This window comes from Maniola jurtina, chromosome 11 (genome assembly GCF_905333055.1).
Source record: "Maniola jurtina chromosome 11, ilManJurt1.1, whole genome shotgun sequence".
NCBI classification, from domain to species: domain Eukaryota; kingdom Metazoa; phylum Arthropoda; class Insecta; order Lepidoptera; family Nymphalidae; genus Maniola; species Maniola jurtina.
Window position 1 is genome coordinate 9,404,789 of NC_060039.1, and position 22,137 is coordinate 9,426,925.

At 35.0% G+C, this 22,137-nt stretch overlaps 2 protein-coding genes and 1 long non-coding RNA gene across 3 annotated transcripts; all 3 read right to left on the bottom strand.

Annotated features, from left to right (window-relative positions):
* Positions 1-2,341: 2,341 nt before the first annotated feature.
* LOC123869630 (tyrosine-protein kinase transmembrane receptor Ror) lies at positions 2,342-8,140 on the bottom strand. The gene is made up of 4 exons (XM_045912611.1): positions 5,599-8,140; positions 5,092-5,234; positions 4,147-4,296; positions 2,342-3,389 (listed from the first exon to the last, which is right to left on the bottom strand). The coding sequence occupies exons 1-4, from the start codon at positions 7,942-7,944 to the stop codon at positions 3,032-3,034; spliced, it is 2,997 nt and encodes a 998-aa protein (XP_045768567.1). The 5' UTR covers positions 7,945-8,140; the 3' UTR covers positions 2,342-3,031.
* On the bottom strand, positions 4,503-4,726 carry LOC123869649. Its single transcript, XR_006796935.1, has 2 exons — positions 4,695-4,726; positions 4,503-4,582 (listed from the first exon to the last, which is right to left on the bottom strand). It is a non-coding gene; the product is annotated as an uncharacterized LOC123869649 (long non-coding RNA).
* A 2,145-nt stretch (positions 8,141-10,285) lies between the features above and the next one.
* LOC123869640 (ethanolaminephosphotransferase 1) lies at positions 10,286-21,796 on the bottom strand. Its single transcript, XM_045912624.1, has 9 exons — positions 21,563-21,796; positions 20,158-20,226; positions 17,584-17,776; positions 15,772-15,898; positions 14,624-14,753; positions 14,146-14,303; positions 13,710-13,890; positions 13,191-13,376; positions 10,286-12,646 (listed from the first exon to the last, which is right to left on the bottom strand). The coding sequence occupies exons 1-9, from the start codon at positions 21,611-21,613 to the stop codon at positions 12,584-12,586; spliced, it is 1,158 nt and encodes a 385-aa protein (XP_045768580.1). The 5' UTR covers positions 21,614-21,796; the 3' UTR covers positions 10,286-12,583.
* Positions 21,797-22,137: the final 341 nt, after the last annotated feature.

The following is a 22,137-nucleotide window of genomic DNA, read 5'->3' on the forward strand; positions in this document are numbered from 1 at the left end:
TATTTGGAGCAAGTTAGTTAAACTATACAAGTATGGACCCCGTCTGTGCCGGCGCTCGCCGACATACGCACGGCACCCCTTTAGAGCGCTTTCCAGTCAGTTTTAACAAAAAAAACACTCCAAAAAGGCAGAGCACGCCCGCCAGCTAACACCAACACAGACGAAGTCCAACGTCTCGCCATTCACTTACAAACCGTACCTTAATTTCCATAATAGGGTTTATGTACATACGGAATTTCTTAATGATAAGAAGGTGCCTGGAAATTTAATAATATTAATATGTAATTTTTTTTATTAAATGTAAATACTTATTTAATGTTATTTTGATATTATGACCAACAGGTATTGATGATTTTAATAAATAAATAAAAATATTTAAGTATAATATTTTAGTGTTTCAATTGTACAACTTTCAACTTTGTACAGACCTACCTGATAAACCAAATACGAAAAAAGTTAGAACTATAGTATTATTTGAGTGGGTATAATATCTAATTAAGAATAATATGATAGAAACGCCTTTTATTTATATAAATTATTTATTACAGAAATACAGTTTACACCTAGGTAAAAAAAGTAAATAAATGTATCACATACAAAAAAGTCTTTGGCAAGTACAGAAATTGTATACTGGATATATTTCTATAAAAGAAAAAATAGGAATAGGTAACCTCCTTTTTTGAAGTCGGTTAAATAGTAACAAAATTTTAATACTTAAATATTACAAAAGCTAATGCTATTCTTAAATTACTGTGTGATAGGAACACAAAAGGGATATGGACTGCATATTTATACAATAGCAAGGTACTTACAAAATACAAATAACTATCATGTACTTTTTCATTAGACACTCAAAACAAGAAAAAGCGTTCCGCACGCAGTTCGGAAGCTGAGCAAGATGTATTACTCGCACAGTCATCATGCAGTACCTATTGTATAGATCGTTTCAACGAATAGTACCTATGGCGTTATGTTGGCTCCCCTGTTTGTCTAAGTCATTGGGGTGGTCATTGGCACCATATTGACATGAGAAGACGCAGATTTTGTTTATTTTCATTTGTTTTTCATTTCATTAATTCATAAAAATCAAATGAAAATAAACAAAATCTGCGTCTTCTATGCAAATATGGTGCCAATGACTTGGACAGACAGGGGAGCCAACATAACGCCATAGGTACTATTCGTTGAAACGATCTATATTGTATCTAGATTTGCTGCATCTATCGGGAAAGTGTTTCAGATTTATATATTTTATTATTGTAATTGGTCAAAATGTTTTTTTACATAAATTCGCAAAAGAACACAATACGACTCCAAGGAGGGATTATATTAAACAGTCACTGTTTTTAAACATTCATTTAAATAAAAAATTCAAGGCAGACGACACATTGCGGCAGATTCGAAGCGAAACGACGACGCGTCCATTACAAAATGTAAAAAAACGAAACCGAACTTTATCTCCGCTACGTAATGTAAAAAGTGTAAAGCAAACGTAGGGGTATCAAATAATATAATTTAAACCAATAAAATTGAATGAACAAAGATATTTCAAGGGTATTTAGAAACAGTGGTCTGTCTACCAATGGTTCTGAAAACATTAGAAATATCTCTGAAAGTCCATTTGATGATTCAAAAGCACTTGTAAAAGTTTAATTGAACAAAAAATATTTTTATTTTATTTATTTATTGAATTAATAATTTACATTTTGAACTATATTCAGTTTATTTTACCAATTTAAATTATTATCCATAGATATATAAAATATGTAAGATAAATAATTAATTATTTTTTATTTTAACTAGCAAATTATACTATCTTAACCTACTCCTATGCACAATTTGTTTGTTATTGTTTCTCACAAAATATGGACACTAATTTGTAGAAATAAAATTCAGTTTACATTGCCATCTTTTAGAAAAGATGCGTTGCGTTGCATCAAATCTCCCGGCATGTGCCTTAGCCCAAGTTCAAAACCACTTTATGGCTGTGATTGGCAGTATTGAGTTTATTGGTAAAAAAACTACAAATATCCTGATTAATTTAGATTAAATCACTAAAATTATTTTAAATTAATTAATAATTATATATGAGTCTTTAACAATACTGAAACAAAAATAATTTAAAAAGAGTTCAATAGTACCTACATAATTGGCTAGACTTCACAAAGTATAAAAAAAAAACAAATTACGAATTGCATACACAAAGGAACAATGTCAGCATAATACCAGTCTTATGTACACAAAATAAAATTATTCACCGTGAGGGGTCTCTCCGTCATTCGGTTCATACAAACGTAGTTCCAATTTCATTTGAATATTAACTTGGACTTTGGTTGTTCAAATGAAATTGGAACTACGATTGTATGAAGCGAGTGATGGAGAGGTAAGTGATAGACGATAGTATTTTCGTTTGGACATTAAATCAATGTGTTTATAAACATTTAAGATTTTACTCATAATGATGAGGTAATTAAATTAAAAACATCCTCAAAAAAAATCTATGGATTCACTTTCTATCTGGCTTTGAAGAAAATTAACTGGGCGGAAATGCATAATGCATTATTAACTTTAATTTTGTGTTATATATTTGAATTACATTTTCTATTACAGCAAATACCTCATGTGCACAATAAGTACAATTTTTATCAAATAGGTTAAACACTATTATAAATTTTCTTTGAGCAAATGAATGTGATTGGTATATATCATTACAACTTATTTTCGTATTCATTGTAATTTTATTAGTCTTTAGCTGCAGTGGACAAACTACACTATATTATCATATCTAACATAATCTAATAATATCTAACATAATCTTTAATAAATTAAATAATACCTATTGTCTTTTAGATAATAAATAATAGATAAGGCGGAGTGTGTAAAGCCTACTGACTATCATGTAGGTTAGGTACTTACACTACCTAGCAATACCAATTTAGGTCAACTTATGAATTAGACATAATCAAGCCTTATAAATTTTAGCTAAAATTATTTATAAATAATATTATGCCTAGTAATATCTTAACCGTAACTATATTTCATTGCCGTAATGTTTGCTGGGTAATCTAACGACAGTTTCCTTGGTGCCGATTTTGTCTGTATCTATAAGAGACCCTGAACTAAATTTTTTAGTTTTGGGTGCTAAAGGGGGCACTTCGCTGCAAGTGGAGAAGTTATCGTCCGCTACCTTGGAACTGGAGCCAACTGTACTGAACTTCTTCAAACTCCCCGTGGCCAGGGAGCCATTGGAGGAAGAACAATGAGGAGGTAAAAGTGGAGCTCTTTCCTGTAACTCCTTGCTCGACGTCGTGGGTCGATGTCCACAGATGCTACCCGATTCGGACGTTGCGATGTCTGGACATCCACCCATTTGAATCCACTCCTGTATCCTAAATATTAATTTACTGATTAGTGTCAATGAAAGAATTCAGATACAGAATTCAACTGATATTTTGAATTGCTAAAGCATTGGGTAATGACGCTGATTCAGCCGTTACAAAAGACTGGACTGCCCCTAGCAAAAATGTTATGCTTTTTACGAAAAAGGATAGTTTTATCTTTTGATTGAATAGTTTAATAGTTTAATTATAGTATACTAAGTATAGTTTAATATTTAATAGTATAATAGATTTTTTTAAACAAATTAATACCAAAGTTATAATTTTACAGCAGTTTTTCAAGTGGTTGTGTTATCCTGCCACTATGGAGATTAAAATATGAAGTCAACTTAGACAACAAGAGATTTTTAACTGTAAAACGTTTTTATTCGGGACTGACGTCATTCACAGTTTCAGTAAAGCCGGGTCCAGACGAGTGCAACGTGCTATGTAAGATTACTTGTGATTTAGCGTCAACAGTGTGGATGGCACACGAACTCAAAGCCCATTGTGTACGTGAATCTATTATTATTAAAGTCCAAAGGAGCATTGCGAGCGTCTTTGTGTTCGCGCAAAAAACCGACATCTGATGGATCAGCCTGAGCGCCGGCGCGAGAGTTACATGAAATGTTCGTAGTGGCGTCCACACGTAGAATTTGAGTTACATTACTCGTTGGATTACATTACATGTTACACTCCTCTGGAGCCGGCTTAAAGAGGCCGCGCACCATCAAATATCCTCTCTTGGTTGGTGCAGCTGTTATCTCACCTGTTGACAATCTCCTCAAAGTTGGGTCGTCTCTGCGGCGCGTGCCTCCAGCACTCGCGCATGAGTGCGTACAGCGGCGCGGGGCAGCCGGCCGGCGCCGCCAGCAGCTCGCCGCCACGCACCATCGATATCACCTCCTGGTTGCTGAAACTAAGCAACCACTCATTTATTTTATTGAAAAATTGAAAAGAGCAACCGCCGAGTTTCTTGCTGGTTCTTTAAGGTAGGAACGGCATTCCAAACCAGTGGTAAATTATTTTGACGACTCAAAAGCACTTGTGAAAGTCTACTTGAATAAAAATCTATTCTATTACTAGATGATGCCCGCGACTTTGTTTGCGTGGATTTAGGTTTTTAAAATCCCGTAGGAACTCTTTGATATTTCGAGGTAAAAAGTTGTCTATGTCAGTTTTCAGGACGCAATCTACCTCTATACCTTTCATATAAGTCGGTCAAACGCATGGGCCTTTAAGAATCCCGTGAACTCTTCGATTTTCCGGGATAAAAAGTATGTATGTCCTTCACCGGGATGTAACCTAACGCTGTACCAAATTTCATCAAAATCGGTTAAACTGCTGGGCCATGAAAAGCTAGCAGACAGACAGACACACTTTCATACACAATCTTATAGTATGGATATGGATTCAACAATATTATTGAAAGATTTCTATAACTGGTTTAGGATGAAAAACACCAAACAGAAAATGTGATATTATAATGCTTCTACTTCTCATCCGAAAAGATATCATGCTGAAGGTTTTTCAGGATGTTGATTATGTAAATGATATCCAACCTTAGCAGACATAATTTTGATGACAATAAATGGAAATTTTCCTTTTAGAGGTTTTAAGGGTGGTGATTATGAAATTATTTAAAAAAAATTATAGAGATTTTATTGGCCCTTAGACAATTTAAATATAAAACCAAGATGCAATAAATTATTACCCATAATATGGTTGCAATCCGTAGCTATAAACTTCCCATAACACAACTCCATAAGACCAAATGTCACTTTCAGTTGTGAACTTGCCGTACAGAATGGATTCTGGCGGCATCCATCTCACTGGCAACAAACTTTTTGACTGCACCTGAAAAGATGTTTTTTTATAATCAGTAGGTACATTAAACGATTCATTTACAGATTCAAAAGTACTTGTAAAAGTTTAATTGAATAAAAATAATTTTATTTGCTCCAGATAAACCAAAATATACCACCCCACAACTTACAAAAACCAAACTGATCAGAATAATATGATATACCTAGTGGTATTCATCAAAACCAGCCCAAGGGCTATTCCTTAAAGACATAAATAAAGTATTCATGAACACTACCTACTCACACATATTTAGAACAGGCCTATCAATGAAACACATACATGTGACTTGGCACATTTTGGCATAAATGGGCCCAATTATAAAACATGTGGTATTAACAGATGCAGAAACACTTACTCTGTAGTAATCTGAACTATAAATATCCCTGGAGAGTCCAAAATCTGAAATTTTCACTATAAAATCATCTGACACTAAACAATTCCTAGCAGCCAAATCTCGATGTACATAATGATGTGAAGCTAAGTACTGCATTCCAGATGCAATGTTCTCTGCAATGTTTAACAGCCTCAACGAAGGCAACCCCTTGCCGGAAGGAGGGGCACGGCCCATCAAGAACTCGTGCAAGTCCCCTCGGGCCATAAACTCAAACAACATACACAGTGGCTCTTCTCTGAGGGCCACTCCAACAATACACACAATGTTTTCATGTGTCAATTCTGATATCAAATCAATTTCTCTTCTAAAATCAGCCTTAGTTTTTGCAGATGCATTTTCTTTTAAAGCTTTTACAGCTACATATTGAGTTTCACCATTTTTTTTCAGCGCCCCTTTGTAAACTTTCCCAAATGCTCCTTCACCTAACACTTCTAGAAATTTGATTTGGGACAATGAGTATTGTGGTACACGTAAAACACCATTGCCACGAGAAGTATTAATAGTCAAATGTGGTTGACTACTGCTGTTCTGATTGGTGAGCAACTCATTCATTTCTATTGGAGAATTGAGTCTAGAATTGCCATAAATATTTTTATCAGCATTTAGATTGATATCCCTGATGGTAGCTGCATTATTTTTATTTTTATGTCTATAAAAGAGGCAAACTATAAAACCCACGATGATAAGGGTGAGGAAAAGAAAAATAACTACAATGTATATCCATATTTTGTGAGCACACTTGGGAATATCACACATCTGATCAGTTTTGCCATCGTTATCTATGATACACCACGGCTGTGACTTGATTCCACCGGGGTTTCGGCAGTAGCTGTGTCTGCCACTCAGCTCGGGATAGTCGGACACTTTGACATACAGCTGCTTAGACCATTCAATGCATGGCATTCCATTGCTTGAAACATTGACTCTCCCTAGATAGCCACTACCGTTCTCCCAGTAACACTCATCATCTGAAACCATCAGTGTGCCGATGCCAATCTTGAGGCAGTCCAGGTCGTCTTCCGGTAAATCTTGGCACTCTTCCAAAGTTAACTGCTGACCAATGTGTGGATGCCTCTTAGCGATGGCATATTCAGTTTGACAGAGTTCATTTTCCAGTATTTCACAATCTCTCTTACAAACTCGTCTCAGTACTGTTGAATTATATCGAAAATTAAATAGATCAGTTGTATTTTTGTTCAATTTAAAATGTGATTGCAGATCTTGTGGTATGTTTTTAAATATAACAACAGAAAGATCTTCAATATCAGTGTTTACAGGCAATTTATTCGTTTTCTGAAGAATATTAAAAACCTCTCTCGCTTCCTTAAAAAAGTTTTCATTGGTGACAATTGGATTTCTACAAATGGGAAAGGTGGAGTAGCACAGACTAGGTATGGCGTATTGTTCACAATGAGAGCTTATATCATTTGAATATTTCGTAACTTGAAAAGCTTTGAAGAGTTTTTCTTCGAGTGCCCTTTGCGATGTGTCATAGGGAATGTAAACAAACTGCCCTCTGAGGTGTGAGCTGCAGACCTTACCCACATACTCCTGACATATAGGTTGTAACTTCTGTGGGGTGGAAACATTCTGTGACACATCAGTATTAATGTTCTCCACGGTCATGCCCTCTGATATTAAATTTGGTGTTGTACGGATATTTATCACCATTTCCCTTTCACTGCCTCCACTTGGAAACATGGGGCTATATGTGGGGAGCTCGAAAGCATCCAAGTTATTCATATCATCTTCAATAACGAGCCTTGTTGTCATCTTTTTTTCATAATTTTGTTTTATAACACAGGTGTAGTTCCCTTCATCACTGCTAGTTAGTTCTTTTAATTTGAGGTAAGTGCCAATAGTGCCATTAGCTTTATCGATTTTGGTGGAGATTTTCATTTTAGTGGCATCTGTCAACATTTTACTATTTTTCAACCAGTAAACTTTAACGTTTTTCATTAAAGCTTGTTGAATGTGGTCTGGAGGAAATTCTTTCAAAGAGGTTTCGACACCTTCCTTATTTTTTGTATATCTTTCGACTTTAGTGAAATTCATTATAGCCTCACATTTTAAACGAACGTCGGTTCCTGTCGATTTTTTAAGCAATGAAGGGAGCGTTTTGGCAAAATTGATATCTAGTTTTATGTTCCATACTTTTTGTTCAGATGTCGAATTTGATTTTACAAGCGACAATGAATCAGTCTTGTTCAAAATCGACGAGTAACTTGAATGTAAGATGATAAAAATAATACAAAAGTAATTCATGACTGATGTTTTCCATAACACTTCCAGGTTCAATGTTTTCATAAACTTCGATCACATTATCACGAGCTAACGACAACTAGTTGAATGAAAGCGAGGGAATCACCAAACATACATATAAATGATAAAAAGTTCTTGGGTAATTATAATTAAAAAGTAATTGTTTTAAGTAATTAAATATCTATAAATTAATTTGATCACACATGAAATAACAACAATGAACACTTTTTGAGAAAGTGAATCATAGACATCATAGAGTAGGATGATTCCACAGTCCACAGCCCACAATGCATTGTAGCCATATTGTAGCCAATAGTAAGCGAACATCAACCAATCAGAGGTCATTGGGTTATTGCGACCGTGTCATTGTTGATTGTACCTGTCATTCTACCGCAAACGAAACTAGCCCCAGTACTCTCGTATAGTTGTCACGCTGCCTGTGGTCGTCACGGGTAACATTGTAATATGTCAAACATTGTGAATCGACCGCTCACATTCAATGGGATGGGCGAATAAAATTAATTGCGTTTGTTGCTTCTTATTAAAGTGGTTTTAAGACTTTGTACCTTGTGAAGGAATAAAACAAACTTAAAACATCACATTCCACTAATATTTTAAAGGCGAAAGTTTGTATGTGTGTCTGTTTGTTACGCTTTCACACAAAAACTACTGGACGAATTTGGCTGAAGAATGGAGATATAGGTACATAGGTATACCTTGACTTAATACATACATTACTTTTTACCCCGGAAAATCAAACAGCTAACGAAGTCCCTGGTATCATTTAGAATTCTAGATAGATTTGACGTTTCGAAGACGCGATGACTTGTTTCACTTTTAGCGTAGGTATTCACTAAACCAAGAAACAACAACACTTTTGGCGATAAAAATACTAAGCGACTTTGAACAGTGTCTTGGTTGAAAAATATTTTACCCATGTAATTAAAAAGATGTACCTAACATAACTGTTTGCGCAGGTCAAAGCATAAAGATTAAATACACAAGGCCACTGATTTTGTACAATGCGGTCATACGACGACTACGACTCGTGTTCAGATCGGACTACTTGTTTTGCACTATATCTCAAACTTCATCCAACAAAAGTCCCACTCGAAAGTTACGTTTTTAGCCTGGAGACTGTCCACTCCAGGCTAGTGGACACAACACTCGGGCCCCCTCCTTCATGTATACCTTATTATATTATTACCTAGCTAGGAAACTAATAAAAAATATATTTATCGTGTATATTTTATTTATTGTAAAAAGTAAACAATTTTCATAGAAACACAAACAATTTAAATTAGGCTGTTGGTTACACTGTAGTTTGTTTCAATATTTGAATAGTTAGGAAACCTTAACCTTAAAAATAACAGGTACATTACATATTGAGCACTTGAATAATATTAATAAAGAAAAATGCCACACCATACGTATTCATTCAACCAAAATAATAAGATTAGTCAAAACAAAGTGTATAAAACTACAATTTTCAATAATTCACTTATAGGAATGAAATACCTATTTAAAAAATATACAAAAATATAGATTTTCTAAAGTAGTAAAATGGTTCAGATTTGTTCCTACTGAGAGCAGATAAACAGAAGGAGTTTTCAAAATATTCATAGTATCAATTGCATAATATATTTATATCAAAAGCATATAGATAGAACACGTTTGGAATTTTTTTTATTTTATAAATCTTTGGGATATGGTTATACTTAACTGTAGATTTTTTACAAAATATGTATTCTAAAAGTTCATAGTAAAATAATTATAAAATCACACAATCGGTTTACTATTAAATGAATAATGTATGTAAGCCTGTTATAATACGTAATTAATAGTATACTTCTAAAATTATGGTAAACCAAGTATGTACCTATACATAAATATCTAACAATAACTTTGCATGCCGATCGAACAACAGTACGCGTCTAATGCAATGTTTTTAGGCTTTCGTACCCTAAGGGTGCCAATGAGACCCTATTACTAAGCCTCTGCTGTCCATCCGTCTGTCTATCTGTCGCTGTATCTCATGAACCGAAAATTTGAAAATTTCACATCAGGTAAAATTGCCAAGATGGCGAATTTCAAAATGGCCGCCATGCAAACTAAAAAGTATGTGTAATGCGTAAAAAATGAGTTCTCACGCACCATTTTAACTTTATTTATGTGTCAAATATTATGTCAAAAGTACGATTTTAGCCCTTATTTTAAAGATGTAGTTACGGTACTTTTAATTTATTTTATTGACATGACAGTTGACCCATAGAGTTAAAGTGGCCCATGAGATGTCATTTAGTCCGAAATATACATAGTGTTATATCTTGTACGATGGTATGGAACCCTTCATGTGCGAGTCCGACTTGCACTTGCCCGGTATTTATCAACATATGCAATTCAATGCCGAGCATATTGCGAATCATACTGATGATGCTTTGAAAGAGCCGAAGAAAATAACTCGCATACAAAATCTTCAGTAAATATGCTATCTTCAGTAAGCGCGTAGGGCGCGCGTAGGGCTCGCGTAGCGGGAACATAACAGATGACAGTGTGACGATCGCAATCATCTCTGATTGGCCGACTCTTTCACGTTTTCGTGTAAATATTTTGACATTTTTATCATTTTCATCCTTTGAAAAAAAAAATCTAACTTTTTACTACAATAACCTACCGATTTCCTACTAAAGTAACAACAAAAAATTAAAACAATGCACTATATAAGCTAAGATGACATGATTAACTATCTTTATATTTAATGGGACACATACAATATTATAATTATTACTTATCATGAAAAGTATTAAAAAGAGGCAAAAGAAATTAGATTGTTGTTGAACGCACTTATCTCGGTACGCATCGCACGTAACGCGTAAGGACGTTTTTGCACGAGTTTGGCAGGACAAAATGCAGTGCCGTTTACTATGAGTCGTTAACTCATTCAACGATATCGTACAGCACAACGCACGTTTTCCAGACGACTTTTTGGCTATGTCGTCGGTACCGCTATGCTGTTACGATTTTTTTGCGTGACGATATAGCGGCTGTACAAAACAAGTATGAACTTGATGACGGCGCAACGCACCACACACCACTCTCTATTTTTTCACTTCTTAGAAGTGGATGAACCCAATATTGTTTGTACCTCCTCCTGGCTCCTTAAAAAAAGCAGGATAAAAATTGCCGGCAGTTAATTTGGGGCCAATATGATGATCGTGCGTGAAAACAACAAGCCGCAACTGCCGTGTGGTAGCAAAATCGTACGTCGCGTCGTACAAAAACGTACGAATTGTGACCGCAAATTGTCACCACATGGCCCACCATGTGGTGGCTCGTGCGAAAACGGCCTAACGTGCGTAACAAGTAACAACGCACCGCATATTGGGAAACCGCAAATATGTATGTAACTCGTTGCGTGCGGCGAGTACGGTACGGATAAAAAGTGCGGTCAGCCTAAAGCACTTGCCCCACTGCCGACGAGAAAGTAAATAGCTACCGAATATTTTCCCACTCAAGAAACAAACAAAATAGTTAAATATATTAATAATTCATCGCTGACTGTGCACATGTGTCAGCGAGAACTCTCTCTTCACTAGTTTAGCGCAGCGATAAGAGAAAGAAAAGAAAAGGGAAAGAAAAGAAACTTAGCGGAGCCCTTTTGGCAATCAAGACACTCGGGCAGTTTGCGCAGAGATTAATTAATGTTTATCTCGGCCGTTTATCGCGCGACCGGCACCCGTTACACTCGCTGGCTCCGCTCTTGTAGCCCAGCGACAAAACTAAGTATAATATCAGCTCAACTACACATTCGCTTCTAGTTGCTCACAAACTCGTTTCTAGTTTCTACCTCAACTCGTTTTTCGCTAATCGTCGGCGGTTGGACAAATGCCTAATTTTAATTGGGCATCTTTGCCCTTCACCATCTGTCGCCTTTGACGACTGATATATTAATAGAATGATTTTGAATTTTTGGCTTTAAGGTACAGAGGCATATAATATTAGCTACCTGACTAGTGATCAAATTACTTCACTATACAATTTAATTGTAGAGATTCGTGTAACAATGGCACAGTAATTTTAATTTACAATGTAAATTACCACAAACACCAACACTAAATACTACATTACTAATTAAACTAATTATGTTATTCGATATATGTATTAGTAAGAAGGTTACATAATCGTATAATAGGTAGGAATACAAAGTCATTACAAATGCCACCAAAAAGTAAGTCCATTTTTCCAGGAGTTAGCCCTTAGTTAACTTGTTTTTTAGTATTATTTTTTAAATAAAATATCCAAAAAACATTTTTACCAACTTAACTAACTTATAACTATTTAACTAATTTATAGATAAGTATTAACGAAACTCTGACTACGAAACTCGTTACATTTTGTAACAAGATTTCAATAAGAATACTCACCTAAATTTTGATCCATAATATATTATGGTAATTTTAAGTTAATTTTGGTAGGTACTAATTCATGCACTTGGGCACTTGGCTGAAGTGCTGTATAGTGTATAGGGAAATCATTATTAAATTATAACTTAGTGAAATCACTTAAAATTTAGAACTAAATACAACTATACGAAGTATATATAACACATAATAACATCAATCGAACTGCAAACATTTAACAACTTATAATAAATTAATATTAATAAGTATTTGAATAATTAACTTTATTTTATCTTTGGCTTTATATGAAAACATGATATTTTAAAATGTTCACACATTTCCTGTACCTGGAAGGAAAATGATTTTGTTAATAAATAATAATAATTCTTCGGATAGTTTAAAGAAACTTACATAATTTCAGCAGTATCTACTCCGTTCAAATAAATCCAAACTACTAATTGGAGTTCTAGTAGAGGTTAGAAAATTCACACAAATACCTAATCAGTAACCAGGATTAGTGAGTTGCTTCACATTAAGATGGAAAAACACCCCAGAATTTTTTCGAGATTAAGATTCTCACGATGCTTTCTTTTACCTTATAAAAGAGTGAGCATTCACTTTAGCTCAGTAGTCAAACCAGTATAGTTTAAGTAAATCAAATCTTGCTGCAGTCGGCGGCGCCATAAACCGAGGGAGTGGTGTAGCGAAATTTTTGCGCTCTATCATTTTATGGGAAAGCGGGATGTTGCCAGGCTACGCTTACTTAATCAGGTGACTTTAAAATACTATTAAATACTCTGTGGCTTTACTGCTATTGATGATAAGAACATAAGCTGGACACCAGGAGTCCAACGCAACGACACGATTACGCTAGAAAGAGGCGGGTCTCACCACTTTGGTGCCGTAGTAGAGATGCGCGGCGGAGGCCAGCGCCGTGAGCGCGATCAGCAGCAGCAGCTCGGACATGGGCGACACGCGCACCCAGAGCACGACGCCCAGCACTAGCGCGTATGGCACGAGCAGACCGTTGAACACCTCGCAACGGGTGTCGCTCATTTGTGATACGATAAGACGACACTGGAAACCAATCATTTTTATCTAAAGACAAAAGTGGTATACTACGAAAGAGGCTTACCCGATGGCGAATTGTCACCTGTTGTAATATAAATCATTTTTTGTATGCGATGACACGTTTGTAACTGACAGAAGCAGCAATCATAAGCCAGTGGCGCGAGTTGCTGCATTTGAAGGTTAAATTTGACCGTTTACTGTTTTAGGTATTTGCGTATAGGTTATATGGAGATAAACTTGCGTGGAAAAAGACTGCATTGGTTTCGCGCCTTTTTAGGAGACTAGACATTAAATAAAAATATGTGATTACTGCTATAGAGAAAGACATAATTAACGTACATTGATGTTGGAGAATATGGTCCCGGTAAGGACGTAGAACAGCCGCGGGGCTCTGCTGAGCACGTCGGAGGGTGAGTACAGCGCCCACGCGGTGCTCAGCACGAAGAAGATCAGCAGCGGTATCAGCGGCCTCACCGCCTCCAGGAACGGCCGCATTTTGCCCGTGCGGTCTCGATACGACCTGTGTGTACAATGTACATTATAATAATAATTTCCTGACAGAACTTTGATCTTGCATAATAATAAATAAGTTTTTATAAAAATAGACTACGCCAGATGGCTCACTCAGTCGCCCCTTCATTCAGCTTCACTTACTCGACCTTCATTTCGCTTGACCTTGTAGGCTCCCTTTATCTAGGTCTTCCTTGGGGAGCTTTTAGCTTTGTGCTTTACATGAAACCCTACGGGTAGGATTCAGGATTACATGTGTACCCACTTGTAAATGTTCCACAGTATGACCGTCTGGCTGGTGATCATCGCGGAGAAGTAGAGCACGAACTCGAACAGCACGCCCGGGGTGAGGCCGCCCGGCAGCGCCGCGTGCCACGCGTGCGGCCCGATCAGCGACGTCACTAGCAGCAGGATGCACGAGCCCTACCAATACAATCTACGCTTTTTCTATCTTTTTGGTTTTGGTTTTGGTAATTTGGTTGCTGGTTTTTATATAGGTAGTTTATCTACAGACGAAGTTGCCTCAAAAACTCTAAAATATGAATTTTTCAAGGGCCATAACTTTTCAAATAAATACAATTTTACTATATTCATTGTTTTATTGCAAAGATAATGGAGAGATAAATGGCTTAGCTGTTATAGATCTAGAACAACAAAGAATAGAATAATTGTTCTATTATAAAAGACGTAATTCGTTTGTATGGTGAAGCGCGGAAGAAGTACCCTTTAATGTGAATACTCACAAACATTGTGAAGTCGTATCCCCATGGCAAGAACATGACACCCGTGTTGTATTTCTCCCAATGAGTGAGGTAGAAGTTGATAAATATATTCCATAGTACAAAGTAAAACCGTAATGGACTTAGCTCATCCCTGAAACAAGCCAATTAATGAAAATCAATAGGATTAATCTCTAAGTGAATTATGCGCGCCAACAATAAAATCATTATTTTTCTATTTATAAGTTCTTATATATTATGACATTCATGGAGTTTATTATTAGTTTTTATAGAGGGCAGAAATGTTCAGTATAACTGAGCAACCGCAGAGTTTCTTGTTGATTCTTCTCGGGAGGGAGAGCATTCCGAACCAGTTGCAGTGGTAGATTCTTTTCAAGATTGAAAAGCACTTGTTAAAGTTTATTTCAATAAAATTCTCTCTATTTCTCTGAAGCCAAGCTATGTAACTTTTTTTAATTTATTTATTATAATGCACAAATAAGTAAGTAATGGTTATAATAATAATTCATTGTATCTCGCCAAACTGCACGGCATGCAGTTTGTTGGCGAGTTTGCGCTCATGAGGAATTAGTCTATTATATTATAACAACGCTAGCAAAAACGAAGACAGGTGACAGGACTGATCATTACTGATGATTAGGTACCACAAAAAACGCGACAAAAATTAAAAAAAAAAAATATCCTGTAAGTGTTATTTAAAAGTTCACAATATATTGCAAACAAAACATCTGACTGACGCTAGAGGTCAATAAACGTTTACGTAAATAGGTCACTCGGAGTCAATGACGCGGCAATGACGTAGCTGGGGCATTGACCAGAGTTTTGCACGCTATAAATTGCGGGTTTGAAAAATATTGAAACACTAAAACTAAAAGATAAGGCAAATGGTTATTGGCATTGGATTGTGTTTAGATAGTATAATAATTGACATGTGGACTGAATTCCGAACGGTGGTTCAAACCCCAGCCGTTGCACTATTGTCGTACTCACTCCTAGGACAAGCTTTACGCTTAGTTGGAGGGGAAAGGGGAATGATAGTCATGATTAAAATGGCTAATATTCTTTAAAAAAAAACCCTGAGTTTTTGCTATCGTTCTGGTTGCACCTTGTATATTGAGATTGAAAGCATGTTCTTATCAGAAGCCGCTTACCTTCCAAAAATGCTGAACAAACATGTGGGTATAAGAACTGTCGAGTATGAGTCTAGGCCATGGTCAAACAGTTCACCCAAGGGCCCGCTGGTGCCCGTCCGACGTGCTTGCTTGCCATCTATACCGTCTGAAAAATTGATTGATTCTTTGACACTTGTTTCTAATTTAAGTGTATGAATACATCGGGTCGTACTGATAACCTCTTTGAGTTGGTTAAAGAGCATCCTTAAATATATTTCATTTGAGCTCATGATTGATAAAAATAGGTTTTTAAAAAAATAACGCGCAAAATATTATTATATCTCCAATAGTAGGTAAATGAATAACTGACGTCTTTATTGTAGTGCTATTATGGTGTTAAAAAAGTGTAGGTATATTAAGCCAAGTACCTAAGTACCTACATCTTTTGTAATTGAGTAAAGTTAGTGTGAGTACCCTAATTACAGAATAATAATAGTAATAAGTAGAACTAATAAAATAAAGCGTTTTTGACATAAATCAAGAAAATTTACTAATACTACTGTTTATCCCGGAAAATGAAAGAGTTCTCACGGGATTTTTGAAAACCTAAATCCACATAGACGAAGTCGTGGACATCTATTTAAGTACAGAGATAACTTGAATCCTGGCCACAGGCATTGAAAATCAAAGGGTTCTCCATAGGGTTTAAAAAAATCTATATCCAGCCGGACGAAGTTGCGGGCATCATCTAGTAATAATATAAGTACGATTTGGTGATGGTGCTAGAAGATAGTTTATCTAACTTATATTAATTATAAATTAGAATACACAATCTTATCATAGGCGGAATGAGGATGCAACGTTTTCGTTAACATTATTACTAATCAGAGTGAGACGCTACAATTGTTACAAAGGGCACAATTATTGTTTAGTTAAGAATATAAGGCAAATGAAGACGTGGCGCGGACACATGTCTCGTTGTCACGGACGACGAACGACCACAAAAAATTAAGATTATGGATAGGTTAGGTTTTCACTAATTCCGTGGGCACTCTGATATAGGTTTTTAAAAATTCTGTACTTAGGAACTTGATATTCCAGGACAGAAATTATTAACCTGTGTCCATCCTCTGAAGGCAGACTAAGTCTGTGCCAATTTACAAGTCACTTAAATGGATGGACCTTTTTAATGCTTGTATTTATTATCAAACTACAACTTTTCATTTTATTTATTAATCAAGCGGCTAATTAAAGTCATCAACTCGTCAAGAATAATATAAGTTCAAGTTTTTATAAGTGACGAGGTAATTACATGCAGACAACCTTGGACTTCAAGATTTAATTCAAATTCCATTATTATCTTACCTACTGATGAAATCTGTAAAATGGTTTATATTTAAATAAATGTTATTAGAAGTTAGTAAGTTAATAGTAGTAAATAAAGAGTTTGGTAATCAAGCTGGATTCAATAAATCAAATTTTCAAGGCGTTTAGTGCAAACAGCCAAAAATAATTATATAAGTATATTTATTTCAAACTGTAGACTGATTTATAATTGCATAGAGTAAAATTTAATTGTGTTTGCAGAATTGTTAGGCAAAATACATTATTCATTAAGTAGGTATTTATAAATAGTGATTAAAATTTAGTATACTTAATTACATTAAAAAAAAAACATATGGCGACAAAAGAAAATAACTCAAGTAAAAATTATAGTTTTCAGTTAGGTCACATGCTCTATTAAATTGGTGAAAATATTACTTTTTGTTTGCAAGAGGATGTTTCAATTAACTCTGTACAATTATTATTATAGATCAGACTTTGCACAACACACATTAACTTCATGCTCACCAAGTGTATAAGCCACAAATAAATTGACTGCAGTTACCGCCCATACCCAGCTCGGTATGTGATCATTGGTTACATTCTCCTTTGTGAGCGCATGGAATCCATAGTCATAGTAGGAGAACAACAGGAAGTTAAGGACTGTCAGTAGAAAGCCAGTGAATGTTAGCAGGTTTGGTGCTACCCACACTGGGCAAAACTGGAAAGTTATACATATTATGACCATAATGTAGATACAGCGTGAAATTTCAACGGTTGTTTACCCGCAGAGAAATGATTATTTATTGATATAGTAAAATTGATTTATACAAGTGTAAATTAAAAATTTATAACACCCCCGACAAGTGAAGGTTACAGTAACTAGAAAAGAGCTGATAACTTTCAAATGGCTGAACCGATTTTCTTGGATTATAGCTAAGAACACTCTCGATCAACCCACCTTTCAAACAAAAAAAACTAAATTAAAATCGGTTCATTAGTTTAGGAGCTACGATGCCACAGACAGATACACAGATACACACGTTAAACTTATAACACCCCTCTTTTTGGGTCGGGGGTTATAGTTTATGCCTAATTACCACACGCGAGAGCTTATTTTGCACCAAAAATTTTCCCTCTGTTGGGAGCGTGTGCTATTCCTACGTTATTTTTATGTCTAGCGGATTACTATTGTTTCTCATGCTTTCAAGTTGATTAATATTTTTTTAATTTAAAACAAAAACATTTTTATTTTTTTAACCCCCGACCCAAAAAGAGGGGTGTTATAAGTTTGACGTGTGTATCTGTGTATCTGTGTGTCTGTGTATCTGTGTATCTGTCTGTGGCATCGTAGCGCCTAAACGAATGAACCGATTTTAATTTACTTTTTTTTGTTTGAAAGGTGGCTTGATCGAGAGTGTTCTTAGCTATAATCCAAAAAAATTGGTTCAGCCGTTTAAGAGTTATCAGCTCTTTTCTAGTTTTCTTGTAGAAAAGAAGGTTAGATAACCGTTAGGTTCATAATATTATGTCAATTGACAAATGTCAAGCTGTCAAGATGGACGTTGCCTAGATACATAATTATTTATTTGAAAATGATGTTTTGGAAAACTCAGATACTTTGGATCGTAGGCGCGGAATAGTCCAAGAAAATCGGTTCAGCCGTTTGAGAGTTATCAGCTCTTTTCTAGTTACTGTAACCTTCACTTGTCGGGGGTGTTACAAATTTTTAATTTACACTTGTTTAAAACTCTATTTCGATACATCGATGGTTTCGATAGTACTACCACAGGTATCTACCCTCATTTGCCTTCAGCAGTCTACTGACAAATCATTCTACCACGGGGAAACAAATATTAAAATTTCACGTATTTTGACTAGTAAAGCTGAAATTACATGGTTATTGGTTATGCTGCATGGCTGCTACCAAACTTGTGATTATCACAATACAACAATTGCAATAAACTGTTTTATTGGCGAATTTTATGTTACTCTTTTAATCAAGTAAGACCACAAAAAATCTAAATGCAATAACTAATAATAATGAAGTTAGAATAAATAAATTTCATAAAAGAAATTGTTCATTACATAAAATAAAATGTACTGTATTTAACTATAACTATAGAAGATAAATTAATAATGTCAGCCAGTCAGAAGTGCTTATGATCATCATAGTGTAGCTGTTAAAGTTTGGTGCTAGGTGCTGGACTTCTCACATTGTTACAGAAAGAGCTGCAAGTAATCAATTTTTTATAACTGAAAACCGCACTCTTAGTCATCTGTTTGAATCGAGTTAGTTATAGAGAATCTATTTTTAGCGATAAGATATAGGCAACAACTTTCCATATTTATAACATTTAAAAAATAATAATAACAGTAAGTCACAGTTGCGCAAAGATTTTTGAGTTGAGCCAGTATATTAATAAGAGTGCTTGTGTCAACAAATTGTTACAATGGAGGGTCCTGTAATGAGTAATCTGCACCACCAGATGATCATAATATTATGTTACATTGATTAAGCTACGTAATGTGGCTAATTCCAGTGCACACAAATGCTAACTAAATTAAATTAACAGTACTAAATCTGGTGCTATCCTTTTCTGCAGTGAGCATTGTGAAAGTGATACCAATCAATTTAGACCTGCCATTTTAGTTTAGAGATTGTGTACACAACAGAATTAGCCACAATATTGCAACATTCTGCCTTTTATAAAGAGTATTGGAGTTTCTTGCCACTTATTTTCGGAAGAGTCTGGCCTTCTTCCTTCTGGGCATACTAATATATTTTTTATAGCTTGGACTGCTTATTAAAAAGAAAGTCTTTATTGAGTTTTTAAAATTTGGAATATTTAGATGCTTTCCATCTCCATTTTAGTTAGGTATGTTTATAATAGTTAATAATTTAGTACAAAAGCAAATATTGACTACTTTTAGCTTATCTAGCACAAATATTTTAGTGTAGCTCATTGTACATGTTACACTTGATTATAGTTAGTTTCTACAATTTAGGAAAGTAAGTAATAATATATATAGGTAATTAACATTACATAATTTAAAAAAAATACCAGAATTAATAACAAAATATTAATTTTATTTACATACCTGTACACACCAATTCCAAAATGGATGCATAACATAATTACTCAATATGCTTGTGTCAATGGAATTATACTGAAAACAAATATATAAAACAAGTTATTAAGCATAAGTAATTTTGCTGCATTGTTTTTTTTTTTCACTGTAGGTGCACACTTAACTATGATCACACCTGATGGGAAGTGATGATGTGGCCTAAGATGGGATGTGTTTGTACCAGGTTTAAAATTGGCAAGAAACACTGATCTCAGAAAAGTATTCCAACCCCTAACCATGTGTATTAGAAATGTGACACAAAGTGTTTCATATAGAAGGAATACTGACCACTTAGGGGAGGAAACACGCTCAGCGTCTTGCGGTACCTACTGTGGTAAAACACAGATAAGCCGGCCACCTTGCAGTGGTGATCAAGGCACTGAAGCTTCACCAAGTGTGGTGAATCTTCACCTTTAAGTGCTTAATATGAGATTTTGGATCTCACCAATATTCAAAGAGTTAAACCATTGAAACACTTCAGTGTTAATGTGAAATAAATCTTTACATCCTTGTTTTAAAGCTTATTTATACTTTACAGCCAGTGAGCTTTTTTGAAGCAGAAATGTTGCAAAATTAAATTCGGTGACACTAATTTTCAAGTATCTTCAGATCCTATTTTGACTTTATGTAAGTATTTTCATGGTCAAGTTCTATCAACATTGGTGAGATGTAAAATCTCATATTAGGCACACAGCTAACTACTCAATAAGGGTTGGAAAGCTCATCAATTTCAAACACTCATAAATTTTTCCCACTGCACAACTCCTAAATCACTTAAAGAGTTCTAAAAATCAGTATTCCTTGTTCATTGCATTCCACTAAAATACTTAAATAAAATATTTTAAAATTGCTATTGCCAACCTAGCTGTAGCCAAAGTAAAATAATCACACCTAGTAATGTCAAACAACTTTTGTCCTATTTCTTCAATGGAAATAATAAAAATTATAGGTATTGTTTATATTATTATACTTTTAACAAGTTGTTATGAAGGTTTTTGCCTAACCAATAATCATTTTTGTAGCAATTAAGTAGTTCCACCTAAAGGTGTTTTTCACCTGTTTTTCCTACTATTAATAAAAAATATTTAAGTAATTGGTTAACGATATTACGATGCACATTTTATTTTATCCAATTATTTTTAGTGTTGTCTTATATAAAGTAAGGTAAATAACTATGAGGGGGGAAATTACTCAAGCACTTTTCCGGCTTGACCGTGACTCGGTCGATATCTTCCATAACGCCGGTTGGTAATTATTGTGTTCCAAATGTCTTATCATGATAATTGGATAACGGCTACAGTGTATGTAATTTTAATATTTATACCTAGGCCTTACAATTATACTTAGAAAGTATCCATTTTATTGATGATTTTACCTTGTATTTTTCAAAACCTTCCAATTTGTCTTTTGACAGGAAGCGAGCCATTTTATACAGAATTTAAATCAGATAGAACACCTCTTGTAATACAATGAAACTGATTCACTTGCTCTTTGAATTAAATGAATTCTTCAAACTCATTCAACTTGCTGCTTTATGCGAAAAATAATTACAAAAATATAATTTTGCATTTCTAACATAACAACCACTCATCACGACACTTTTTTTACACTAAAAAAAAAAGAAAAAACAGTTGACAGTTGACATTGACATTGATGTACGAATACAGATTATCACGAGATAATCATAATCCTACTATTTTTTTTTTTTCTTTAAATCTGGCTTTACTCTGATTAGCCAATGTCAAGTTTGTGATATTTTCAAGTTATTGAATTTATACAAGTATGGACTCCGTCTGCGCCGGCGCCCGCCGACATACGCGCGGCGCCCCTTTAGAGTGCTTCCCAGTCAGTTCCACCACCAAAAAACACCAACTAACACAACAACCAGCCACTCTTAACAAAAAAAAAAAACACTTCAAACAAGCACAGCACGCGCGCCAGCAAACGCCA